This window comes from Nyctibius grandis, chromosome 18 (assembly GCF_013368605.1).
Source record: "Nyctibius grandis isolate bNycGra1 chromosome 18, bNycGra1.pri, whole genome shotgun sequence".
In the NCBI taxonomy this organism is placed as follows: Eukaryota; Metazoa; Chordata; class Aves; order Nyctibiiformes; family Nyctibiidae; genus Nyctibius; species Nyctibius grandis.
The window spans coordinates 1,273,966-1,286,700 of NC_090675.1; the positions used below are offsets into that span (position 1 = coordinate 1,273,966).

Below are 12,735 nucleotides of genomic sequence, written 5' to 3' on the forward strand. Positions count from 1 at the left end.
CTGCCATCTTGGTGAAAGCCTCGTAGCAGAGAGCTGCCCTGGCTGTGGGAATGGGTTTATCCAAAGTGCCCTTGGCAACGTCTGTCAGAAACTGGTTTCAAGTAATTGAGCAGCTACCCTTGAAGCAAAGCAAGCCTGATCCAGGCCTGGGCGGAGGTCCCAGCCTGGGGCTATCCTTCTGACCCAGCCGTGCAGCTGATGGCCCTCCCATGGAGCTGTCCCCGCTGCGGGTCCGCACTGGCCCTTGCTGTCAGGTGAGGGGGCGGCTGTCGTAGAGACCTCGCGTGGGTTCAGCTGGTCTCTTGGCCGCTGCTTGAGCCTGCCAGTGCCTCGTAAGCAGATGTAGTCTCATGAGCTCTGTTGGCTCCTTCAGTCTCTTGTGGAACTAATGGCTACAAGTTACAGGGTTGAGAGACCTTTTCTAGGCCACTTAGGGAAAGGTAGTATGGCTGCAAAGTGGCACCTTGTCCCTGCTGTTGGGTTTTTGGCTCAGATGTACAGTTCCCTGCTGCTGTCTGGGCCTGGCCCCTTGCCCTCCTGGAGCGGGGAAGCACAGCAGGAGAGGACACAGCACCGACCCTGCCACGCAGCCTGGAGCCTCAGCGCTTGCTCCGTCCAATGCGCTCTCTGGGCTGTCTAGTCAAGAGCGGCACGTGCTCGACTTTGGACCCTTCATAAAGCAGTGGGAAGTGGGAACTGTGCTGGCCAATTTGTTGGAGATCCGAGTGTCCGAGGGCGAGGGGGAGAGCAATCTGCTTGCTGCCAGTGCTGTCGATCTCTCCCTGAGTCACAAGGCACTGATTATCTGCTTGTGGGCATCAGGCTGGCCTGCAGTGAGGAGGCAGAACGGGATGTCCTCCTGCCTGCAGAAAAAGAGGAGGAAAGAGGTGAGAGCCCATGAAAGTTTGGTGACTGCAGCGTGTCTGTTCTGGAGGGCAGAGCATCCAGGGAGCTGCTGGTCCTCGGCTCGGTGGGGCCATGCTGGCGGCCGAGCTCCAGCTGAACACGTGCCAGCAGGGGATTAATGGGGATGTTGCAGAGATTGCTTGCACATTTGGCTCCTGAGCCTTTTGTGAAATTAAGATGCAGCGTTTGAGGCGGTTGCTTCCCAGGACAGTCATTTAGAAAACCCAAGTATGTTTAATGGTAGAATATCCCCTGAAGTGCTTAGAAAGGAACTAGAAAGTAATACCATGACACAGGAAGAGAAAATCGTCCAGCCCTGCTAAACAGCTTCTGTGCTTAAAATAGGTAAAAGGCGAGGAATAGTTGAGCCTCTTTGGGCAGGGTCTTTAGTGATTTAGCTGTAAAATACTGAAAAGATGGTGTTGCCCTAACTGGGCTCTTTTGCTCCTAAACCCACAGGTAAGCGATTTATTAAAAGCTTCCGCTCTGCTCCTGACCTGCTGGTTCTGAGCTCAGGGGGGTTCCAGATGTGCTGCGGTATCAAAGCACAGCTGGCGGGGCTGAGGAAGCCCTCGCTCCTTCTTGTTATTCCGGGGCAATAATCTTTATCTCCTCACTTACAACCCATCCTGCAAAGGGCTCCTTCATCCCCGGTGTCCCGTCTGCCCTAGGAGGATGTTGCTGGATATGCTGGATGTGGTCTGAGACTCCTCAAAATTCGGAAGTCTTTAGAAGCAATCGGTTTGCTCTAATTCCCTGTCTGTGCCCCAGATCCAGGGGGGTCGGTGCTTTTGTACAGCAGAGCTGCTCCCTTCTGCACCGCTACAAAGTACAAGGGGCCTGTTTGTTCCAGCCCATGTTTGTGGGAAGGTAACGGAGACTTTGGACTGCTCCAGCAAACACTGCCCGGGGAGAGGGTACCCCTGCTGCTCGGCGGAGCTGGTTGTTGAAAGGCATCCGTGAAATATGGTTAAGAAGAAAGCCATTTCTGTCTTTAAAAATAGAGCCTATTACTGTCCTGAAAGTCTGGTGGGGAAGCCCGGCAGAATTGCCCGTGTGGGTTACCAGAAGTGGCTTGCTAATCCAGGCTGTAGCGTGCTGGTATCACAAGATCTGAATCTCTCGGGGGAAGATAGAGGAAATTGCTCTGGAGGCCCCTGAGGTTGCCTGCCCTGGCTCCAGATGCCTCACCCGCCGCGGGTTTTGGCTCCCTCGCTCCCGTATGGGCACACTGGTACAATGTCACCGGTAACTGGAGCAGACACTTGCTGTGAGACAGGTATTCATCCTCGCTGGGTCTAGCGGTGGCTTTTTCTAGTGTCGGAGCAAGAACTAACACAGCAGGCTCAGCAGAAGAGGCAATGGGACAGGAGGACCTTTTTTTCACTCCCTCAGTAGTTTGCAAGGTTTTTGGCAGCTTCTTGGTTATAAAGTTGTCTTCACGGGCTATCAGGTGAGGACCCGCTTTGGGAGGGCTGTGGTGGGCAATCATCTCTCAGTCATTTTTGTGAATCGACTGCACTGCTCTTTGCAATCCGTTCCGTTTTTGACCCCGGTTCGGTTGGGAGGGTGCTCAGGATCCAACAGCTCTGATAAGTAACCTCAGCTCGTTCCTTAGTGATGCCAGATGAAGAATAGGATGAACGTGTCAGGTTTCCGTGGGCGCTCGTGAGCGGCGTTGAAAGCGCACCCCGTCCCCAGCCGCTGGCTGCTGCGTCCTGACGAGCCACAGCAGCTCCGGGCGCTGCAGGGACCGGCTGCAGCTTTGACGTCTCCAGCAGCGAGACGAGGCCGGTCGTTAGTCTGCGGGTCCCTGTGCTGTGGGGCTCGAAGTGATGAAGCTTAGGGACTCAATCATAGTGTGTAGCCTGGGGGGGGACGTGGCTCCGTGCCACGGGGTCTGATCCTGCAGCGAGGAGCTCAGGGACAGGCACCGTTCTCCTGGAGGAAGCGTGCTCTGGCCAACGTTCAACGCCTTGGAATCGCCACATCCGCAATGTGGCACCAGTGTGTGCCGTTTGCTGCAGCCTGGGTTTCTCGGGAGTCCCATGGGCTGCTCCTGGTCCAAGTGAGCTGCTGGCCTCTTGGCACCCCTCCCAGATTGGTAGAAGTCAGTAGAAAAAAATGGTTGGTCAGAAATGACTCATAAAGGCCGTGTTTTCCTGCCAAAGGAATGCTGCCTGTCGGTCACAGAGCGATCCCTCGCTACCCTCTCTAAGGAAGGCTTCAGCTGCCTCCTTCGCAGCCTGCACCTTCATCCCCCACGGCTCCTGGATGGGAGGCAGCGCCCCAGGGGATCCCCCTGCCCCAGGAGATGTGACACTGAGTGGGCTGTGCCGCCTGACCGCCCCGCGCCCCGGGGCATAGCCTGCGCTCTACAGACTCTCTCTCTGTCTGCAGGATGGAGACTTTCCCTGCGGTGGCCGAGGAGGTCCTGAGGGAGTTCCAGGTCCTGCTGCAGCACAGCCCCCCTCCCATCGGAAGCACCCGCATGCTCCAGCTTGTGACAATCAACATGTTTGCAGTGTACAACTCCCAGCCCAAAGGTACCACGTGCTGCTTTAGGGGAACTGGGCTGGGGATCAGCCGCTCTCTGGATGGCTGAAGTTGCTCCTGGAGAAGGGTTGGGGGGGACTCACCAGCTGAAGATTGATGGGGAAGCAGAGCGGTGGCTGGATGCCTGGGGGTGTTGGTGTGCGGAGGGACAGCAAAGGGACCTCGGCTGGGCCTCGGTGGAGCTGGCTGATGTGTCTGAGGAGTGAGGAGGCATCGCATCTCCCTGGAGCCTGAGTGGTCAAGCACAGAGGGAAGGCACTGCTTTATGGCTCTGCCTTCCCAGCGCGTAGCTTGGCCCATGCTCAGTGCCCACACTGGCACCAGAAGGGCTGGGAGGATCTCAGAGGGCCTTGGCTGGTGGGAAAGTGGCATTGCCTGTGTCCGTGCAGGCAGCTGGGCGATGCGATGGGAGATGCTGCTCTGTGGAGGGCCAGGCTGGAAGCTGTTCCCTGTATTAAGACACCTGGAGAGCTAGCATTGCTTATCCTCCTCCCCTCCATCCACCCAGAAGCTGTCCGTGGTCTCTGCCATTGTTGGGTTTAATGTGTTGGCCAACAGAGATGCCACCAAACCAGAGTCTCTTCCACTGAGCTTGCCATGGCGCTTCCAGGGAGCGTGTTGTTCCCTGTGGCCCCCCGACACGCACAGCGGCAGGTGCCCAGGTCTGGGGCTGTGCTCCCTGGGTGGGAGGAAGCAGTGTTCTGTGTGCTGATGGCTTGGGGTTTAGATCCCAAAGCTGGAGGCCTCCAGCTGACCAATTTCAGTCGAAGCCACCACGCGGGCGATCAGCTGAGCCCCAGAGAGCTGCTGCTGGAAGATTTCTCCCTCGTGAGCCGGTTGGCCACTTGTCAGGCTGGTGGTTAGTGGCCGAGGTCAGCTGATGGAGCGAACCGGCGTCGGTCGGAGGGCTGGGCAGCAGCTCCCGTGTGCCGTGCCTGCTGCCCGGCCAGGCTCGCAGCACCCTCCTCGCCAGGGGAAGCGCCGGGGGAACTGTCAGTGCTGCTGGCGAGGCAGCCTTGCCCTCCCCCCTGCTAGATGCCAACCAGCGACAGTGTGTTTATCTTTGAGCTGCAAAGTGCTTTACGATTATGAGCAAATGCCTCTGTGCTGCCCCCCGGTAGGTAGATTAATAGCGGTGTCTGTGCCACAGACAGAGCGGGTGGTAAAGAGAGGAGGAGATCTGTCTGGGCTGTACGGCAAGCCCCCGTGGCAGAGCTGGAAGCGATCCCAGCTCTCAGACCACTGGACTCTGCTCTTCCATCCGTAGCCGAGCTGTGGATGTGTGTGTGACAGAAAGGAAGAGCTCTTTATCTTGTGAGAAAAATAAGTATTCTCGGAGTTTTCTGCCTCCTGTGTGGGTAGCTGCCAGCTGCTCCCAGCGTTTGGATCCCTGGAGAAGGCGATCCCGTTGCTGCTGGGGCTGCAGGCTGTGCGCAGAGCAGGTGGTCCTGGGCAGGAGATGCCTGCGGGTCGGCTGGCACTGCGGCTGCCAGCTGATGCCTGGCGCCCTTCGGGGATTTCCCTGAGGGCTCTTTGCTCTGGTGACACTCAAATATTGCTGAGAATATTGTTGGCGAAGCAAATCCTGGTGTCGGTGCAGCGCCCTGGTGGTCTCTGAGTGCTGGCACGGCCCAGGTTGGGCTCGGTGCCGACACTGTTGAGAAGAGCTGGGTGCAGAAGGGAAAAAAAAATTAAAGGCAAAGGGCCTGGAGTTTGAAAGGTGAGCAAGAATGTTTGCTGAATTATTACCGAGTGCCCAGCACAGAGTGAGCGTGTTGGCTCCCTCCCCAGCGTGGGGGTTGCTGTGGGCAGGGGACTGGCCGGAGCACGCAGCAGGAGCGGCTGTCGGGAAGGTGCGGGCTTCCATTTCCCAGCACATGAGTCACGTCCCCGGGTCGCAGCAGCATGGGCAGCGGCCGGAGCGGGTGCGAGGGGGCCGATCCCTGCTCCGGGGGGAGCAGTCCCACCCTGCCTGCGTCCCGGAGTCAGAGCTTGGCTGCGTCGGCTCTGTAGAGCTGGATCTAACTTTGCAGTTGGATCGAACGGCCTCCAGAGATCTCCTCCTACTGAAATCCTCTGCAAATCTGGGATCAGAGCGTGTCTGTGGCCTTCCCATCGCACGGGTCTGTCTGACCTTCAGCTGCGAGCTCGCGGTAGCAGATCTGGGGGTTTGGGGCTGGGGAGGGAGGTCTGTCTGAGAGCCTCTTCCCTGCTGTCCGGGGGTAGTTCTCTCCGGGAATAGCTGCTCCCTCCCTCCCTGCCGTGTATTTCCAGGTCTCTGGAGCCCCAGCTACTCCTGAGAAACTTGTAACCTTGCTTGCTTTGCCCCGTGTCTGGCGTGTAATGAATCCCCTGTGCTGGGATCCAGCGGTGCTAGCAGTTGTGGGGCGGTGTCGCCGGCAAACAGTCTCGACGTGGGGAACTTCTACAAAATTTTATGCACATGAACACAGACTTTGAATCACAGATTCAGATGTTGAGAAAAAGGAAACTTGAACAATCAAATGCTTTAGTAAAGACCTTTCCTCCCTCTTCCTCAGGTTCACACCAAACGTCTCTCCTGCCCCATCTCAGGCTCAGCGTCCCCCATTTTCGCTGCAGATTGTGCTCGGTCTGTCCCAGTTCCTTTAGCAAGGCAGCACGGGAGGCTGGGCACTCGCGCGTAGCCGTTTCTATCTGCTGCTCTTTGATTTTTACTCATTTTCCTTTGCTCTGGGGTGGGTCGGCCGTGGTCCCTCAGGGCCATCCCTGACTCGGCATGCATCCCCCGTATTGCACTTTTGCTGTCTCCACCCGCACGTCTCTGGCTCCTACCGCCTGCCACTCTTCTGTAAATCAGTCTGTGCCAGGTCACCGTGTGCTCTTCTGACAGGCTGACGTTTTGGGGTGCAGTGGAGTGTTTAAAGTGATTTCAGAGCCAGCCAGCTGGGAGCAGCACGTGGCATTTCACCCACGCAGGTCACCGCTGCGGCCCCTGGCTACCCAAACCCTGCAGCCTGTGCCCAAGGCAGAGCTCGGGTGAGTGCAGGCAGGAGCCCCACGGTCTGTGCCCGGTGCAGGCAGGAGCCCCGCGGTGCCCCAGGGGCAGCACCGGGCGCACCAGAGCTGGTTTCGGCTGCCCGTGCAGCCGGGCGGCACTGGGAAGACCCTGGGAGATGGTTTGGGTCTGTTGTTTTCTCTGACAGAGGAAGCCAAAGAATTCCCACATGAAATGCTTCCCCTGCTGTTTGGCACCAAACGGCGAGTTCCTCCGAGTGAGCCGCTCTCCCCGTTGCCCACAGAGGGTGCAGCCAGCGAGGGCCCCTCTGCCCTGTCAGGAGCATGCAAGGTGTGAAAAAGCTTCTTGTAGACCTGGAAGCCATGGGGCAAGGAGAGCCCACCCAGGGGAGGGAAGCAGAGAGAGATGGGCACTCGACCTGGCAGAGACAGGCGGTTGATGGAGCTTTCCATCGTGGGGTGTAGGTGACTACCAACATTTTGGGCCGTCCTGGGCTCCGGCTGGGGTGGGACCTTTGTGGGGTGGCCCGGTTAACAGTTTGGTAGCCATCTGCACAACTAGCTTACAGAGAAGCTTGGATCCCTTTATCCCAACCACAAACACTCCAAGAATTTTAATTTTTTTTTAATTCTGTAATTTGGGGAAATAAAACTCTGGTTTCTGAAAAGACTAATTGAAGCCGTGCTTGCGGCAGGGGCATCTCGGTGAGGGGAGAGAGAGAAACCCCCTCCCAGCCCATCTGTGCCCAATTTACTCCGATCTGGCCTCTCTGAGGCTTTTTTTTTTCCCCTTTCTCTCTCTCTCTCTTTAATAATTTGTTTTATAATTCCTGGAATCAAACCCATCTCAGACACACTGTTTTATTTTACTGTATTATTGGATTATACTTCCTATAAATCACTGGATGTTATTCATAGGCCACCACCAGAATAACTTCCCCTCTCCCCCCCGTCCCCGACGGCCCCGCATTCCAAACAAGCGCGTACCAGAGTGGGGGTGCAGCAGCTCGGGGCACCCTAGAGACACTTCCCGGAAATCCCAGCAAATTTGCCTGGCTGCGGGTGTGAAGCATCAGGCTGCAGCACCTGGATGCCTTCTGGCACTCTCGGGGCCGGCCGCGTTGGGCCGTGTGGAGGTTGTTAGGAGGTCGGGTTTAGGTGGAAGTGGAGAGGGGAGGGGGCTGCCATATGTGCATCCTCAGCACATGGAGGGAATGAAGTTGCATCCCCCGGGGCTGAGCAGAGTCAGGGCATAGAGGCACGGGGAGGTTTTGGCCAAGTGCGTGGCTTTAGCTGAGGAGTGGGGAAAGTGGCTTGTGTTTCAACCAGAGGAATGTTACAGCAGGGCAGGGTGACCAGCCTGGAGGGCATCTGCTCTGCCAAGGCCCATGGATGAGGAGGAAGACCTGCTGCTGGAGCGGCAGTGCCACTGCCAAAGCACACGTGGGACGTGAGGAGGGTTCAAGAGGGCAGCCAGCGTGCCAGGGTCAGGCTGAGCTTTGGTTTGAAGCCTTCCTGGGTCTGTCTTCTCGACTGGAACGTGGTCAGGTTTTCCGTCCGAGATGGGGTTGGCTGGGAAACCTTGAAGGCTCATGCAGAAAGGGAGCATTCTCATCCCACTCCCTGCAGCAAATTCAGAGCAGCGTCTGTCCCCTTTGCACTGCCACACCGGTGTCTTCGGAGCAGGGTAGAGTAGGTCGATACTGCCCAGGCCACTGCGTGTAGAGGTGCTCTGCCTGTCTCACAGAGCGAGCTCGTACACAGTGAGGTCTGCGAACTACAGCCTTTGCAAGGGTTTCAATCAATCAATTAATCAGGTTGGAAAAGCCCTCTGGGATCACTGAGTCCAACCGTTGCCCTGACACCACCATGGCAACTAGACCAGGGCACTAAGTGCCATGTCCCGTCTTTTCTTAAACCCCTCCAGAGATGGTGACTCCACCACCTCCCTGGGCAGCCCCTTCCAATGGCTAATGACCCTTTCTGAGAAGAAATGCTTCCTAATGTCCAACCTCACCCTCCCCTGGCAAAGCTTGAGGCTATGTCCTCAATTTTTTTGCTAATGTGCACGGTCCTGCTTGCTCCTTGAAGACCTCCACCAGCTTCTGAGATGTTGATCTTGCCCAAGTCTTCTTGATAGACACCACAAAGAATCCATAGGTTAGTGCAGATCAGCTGCAATGTCTAAGCAGGTACAGGACTTCCCCTTTTGCGTGTGCGTTCAGCACCCCAGCCTGGCTGGAGAGGACGCATCGAACCCAAAGGACCCCCCGAAATCAGCCTGTGCTTTTGTAACCAGCAGGCTGCTCTGCTGCCATCCTGCCACCGCGCGGGATGGAGCGTGTTTCGCTTTGCTGACCGCAGCTGCTCTGGCTTGCAAGCTAAAGCGTGAACCCTTAAAGTATCCCTGGAGATGTTGAAGAGGCTGGAGGTGTCTGCTCTCAGGAGAACCTCAACTCTGACCATCTCCACAGTTCTTGTTTGGTTTCTGGCGCTCGGACCCAGCTTTGCTGAAAGAGCTAACTGCAGCGTCAGAAGAAGACTCGATGGAAGCACATACCGCTCTTCTGCTGCAGCCACATCTCAATGGCTTCCCATGAAACTCTGACCACATCTTGCATATTGGAGCAGACAGAAGGTGCTCTGGGGGTCAGACGCAAGGGAGTCCGGTGTGTTTGAGTTAGTTTAAAAATAAAGCAGCGCTGTGGGCGGCTGCCTTGGTTTGGTGGCGTTTTAAAATTAGGCACAAAACAAAGCTTAATAAACCTCGGGCTGTAGATAGCAGAAGCAGCAACTTGAGCTTCCCCTGTCTGGGGAGCAGAACTGAGTCCTTTTCCCCTCATTCCCCTCTTGGGGTGGTAAATATGTGCTTCGCCAGAGTCCAGCTGGCACCTTCGAGCAGGCAGGGATGGCTTTGGGCACGACAGCTGGAAGGCTGATGGAGATGTCGTGTTGCAGGGCCGTGTCGTGGGGAGGCTGAGCATCTGCAGCCCTGTGCCCTGCTGAGAGCAGAGCCCGAGGTCCCTCCACCTGCCTGGGGGACTCGGCTTTGTGATGCGCATGCAGCCCACTTGATGCAAGGAGGATGGAGTTGAGTGGTTTCAGAACTGGCTTTCTCGGGGGTGCCAGGGCTTCGGTCAGCGGATAGCGAGCGTGGACTGTGGTGTCTGTGCTGAGGTCTCCTCCCTTCCCCTGTGAGACTGGGTAGTGCTGTCTTTAGCGAGGGGGTGTTAAGATAATGCTTCCCAAGGCCTTGCTTTGGGAGGAACTGGACATTAAATTCATCCTTCCCCTCCCTTCACGTTGCTGCTCTTATTTGCTTTGGGTTGGAGCTGTAATCAGAAGTGGAAGCCCAGGGGAGGGCTGGCTGGTGCCGGTGTCCATCCTTCCCCGTGCCGCCTGGCTGGCCCAGAGGCTCTAGAGCGAGCAGGTGGGATGTCACTGCCTGGGCAAAGGGCTTTTATCCTTGACCCGTCATCGAGTGATGTCTGCCGCTCGCTGTGTCCATGCACAGCCCAGACCTCGGCCGGGTGAGCGGGATGGAGGGTTGAAGCGGCGCGGGGGCCGATAGCTGCGTTGCTCATCTCGGGAGCCGCGCGGCTTCCTGTGCTGGGCCTCCTGAGGGACACGTGGGTGTCCCGAGGTGGCAGCCGACCCTCCAGAGCTTCTCCTCCGAGCGGTTGGGGGTGCTGGAGGTTGGCACAGCTGCCGGGAACTGTCGGCGCCTTTCCTGTCAGGGAAGGAAACTGTCTCGGGCTTGAGACACATCAGCAAAGTTCAGGTGAAACACTTTTGGCCCAGACGCGTCTTCAGAGTCTCGCTCTCGGGCTCTTGAGGCTGGTGGCAGCAATGTTTAGACCAAAGTCTTCCTTTGCTTATTCCCCTCTGTTTCCTGTTTAAAAGGCAGATTGTCACATATTTGGGGATTTATTTACCGTAATTGGAGTTATTTTCCTGGCTGCTGGCTTCTGCCCTCTGATGCAAGACTCCTCAGTGAAACGTGTGTCCAGAAAGCCATGTGACTTTTTTTCCCCTTGCCACAAGTGCCAGCAGGAGATGCAATAATCAACGCGCTGCAGGGAATTTCCACTTGCAGTTCAGGTTTCTGAAATCTAGACGTTGGCTTCGGAGGCAAAAAGATCGAGCAGAGCTTTGTGGCAGGGAAGGGAAAGGTTTCCAGTGAAACCGAGCGTGTGTCAGACTCTCCAGCCCTGCCCTCCAGCCAACGTGCAGCAAAAGTCCCCATCGAGCAGTGTCGGATGAGCTCAGTGGGGGCTTCTGCCTGTCACACGAGCGCATCCTTACGTCTGCCCTTGAAGCTGTTCCACCGAACGCAGGGTGATACTGAGGTCTCATTTCAGGGCAACAAATAGAGGGGAAATGATTTGTAATCACCAAGCTCGGAGTCTGCTTTACAGCCAAGCTTCAGCAGCCCGAGCAGCGAGTCAGGACAGAGCCGGTGACAGGCGGGGTCGGGTCGGAGGTGCCACCGAGGCACGGGCCAGCTCTGCAAACGCTGAAACCAAACCAGTATTTTTGACGAAGCAGCAGCGTCGCTGTGTGAAATGAAAGGCAGGAAACGGAGCGCTGGCACACCGCGTCCGTCTGTCCTGCTGTAAAATGAGAAAGGAGGTGCCTGAGGCAGCTGGCCCGGGGCTCTGCCTCACCCCTGCTTTGGTGGGGGAGAAAGAGGGGTGCCAGGGAGCCGGAGTGGGGTTGCACCAGGTGCAGCAGCTTTGGTGAAGCTTTAGATGTTTGCACCGTGACAGGAAATCCTCTCGCTTTTAAAGAGATGTTTCTGACTCTTTAATGTGCCTTGCGCCTTTGATTTCCTCTGCTTCTAAGCAGCACCAAGTCAATTACTGTATTTCTGTTTAATTCTCTGAGAGAACATTGTATAATTAGGCTAATTATGGTGCTTTGTGAAGTTGTAGAAGTCCTGATTGAGCTTGCGGGGCTGTTTTATAGCCTGCCAGGTGCAGGCGGGGAGGGCTGCCCGCCCCGTGCCCCGCGCAGGTTCGGGTGCAGCGTGCCAGCTCGGTGAGGGGAGCTTCCTCCCCCGGGGCTGCCCCGTGGGCTCGGCCCCCGCCAGCTCCGGCCTGCCTCTCTCTGCTGTGGTCCTGCGGTGAGTTGGGTGCTGGGGGGGGCTTCAGCTGGGGAACGTGCGCCCTTGTTGGGATCTCTTCTTGCCTTAGTGCTGAGATGGGGAATGGCAGCACAACCAAGGCTGTGCTGCTGTTCTCAAGTGCATCTGCAGCTGGGTGGTGACCCCACGTGGGTTTACCTGTGAAGATCGTTTCTTTTCTCTGGTTAGGGTCTGCCAAGAACCATACAGCAGGTTCTTGAAGCATGATGCTGGCTCTGCCCATGCTGATTGATGGGCAGGAGGAAGGCAGTTAGGAAGCATTTCTTCTCAGAAAGGGTCATTAGACACTGGAAGGGGCTGCCCAGGGAGGTGGTGGAGTCACCATCTCTGGAGGTGTTTAAGAAAAGCCTGGACATGGCACTTAGTGCCCTGGTCTAGTTGCCATGGTGGTGTCAGGGCAATGGTTGGACTTGATGATCCCAGAGGGCTCTTCCAACCTGATTGATTCTGTGATTCTGTGAAGGCCAGGACTTGTTGAGCCTGACCTTCAGGAGTCACCCTGGCTAACGTGATGCCCAGTCCAGCTTCGCAGCCGGTATGGACCGGGGCAGTTTAACCCTGGCTGGGTGACAGCACTGAAGGTACGTGGCCCTTGTCTAATTGAAGGGTCATTTTTCACACTGATTGACGTTGCTCTCAGTGGCTGTGGTTAACGTGGCCGTAGGGCTGGCTTGTAGGCAGCGTTGAGAGGGCACGAGTGATTTGTCGCTGTCCCTGAGGTTGGCGTGGATCTCCGGCGTGCGTCTCGGGTCCCGTGTGGGACGAGAGGCATTCAGGAGCGCATCGCCGTGGGGTGGGAGGGAGATGCCCTATAGGGACGGTTCCAGCTGTGGGGTTTGTTCTCCCGTCCCTCCCGGGAACGTGCGGTCCCCTGGCCCTGCCTCGCTGAACTCCCGGTGCTTCTCGGCCGGGCCCGGGAGCGGAGCGGGGCAGCCTTGCGTAAGCAGCGCCTGCGCTCCGGGTGATGGCACGGGGATGGAGGAGGAGGCGCCGGCTGCCGAAGGCGGGTTGGGAACAGCACAAACCCTTCAGAGCGGGGCCCGGGGAGCCAAGGTCTGACAAGAGCTCATGCCTGGTGCTGGGAACGGGGCTCATCCCGCCCGGGGGGCCCCAACCGCGCTCGGGGCCGT

At 57.2% G+C, this 12,735-nt stretch overlaps 1 protein-coding gene across 2 annotated transcripts in view; it reads left to right on the plus strand.

The window, feature by feature from the left end:
• Positions 1-12,735, plus strand: part of SMG6 (SMG6 nonsense mediated mRNA decay factor) — a 117,448-nt gene that overhangs the window by 26,375 nt on the left and 78,338 nt on the right. For both annotated transcript variants that reach the window (XM_068415993.1, XM_068415994.1), the window contains exon 10: positions 3,307-3,452. In XM_068415993.1, the coding sequence (XP_068272094.1) occupies positions 3,307-3,452 (146 nt within the window). The remainder of the gene's footprint in view (positions 1-3,306; positions 3,453-12,735) is intronic.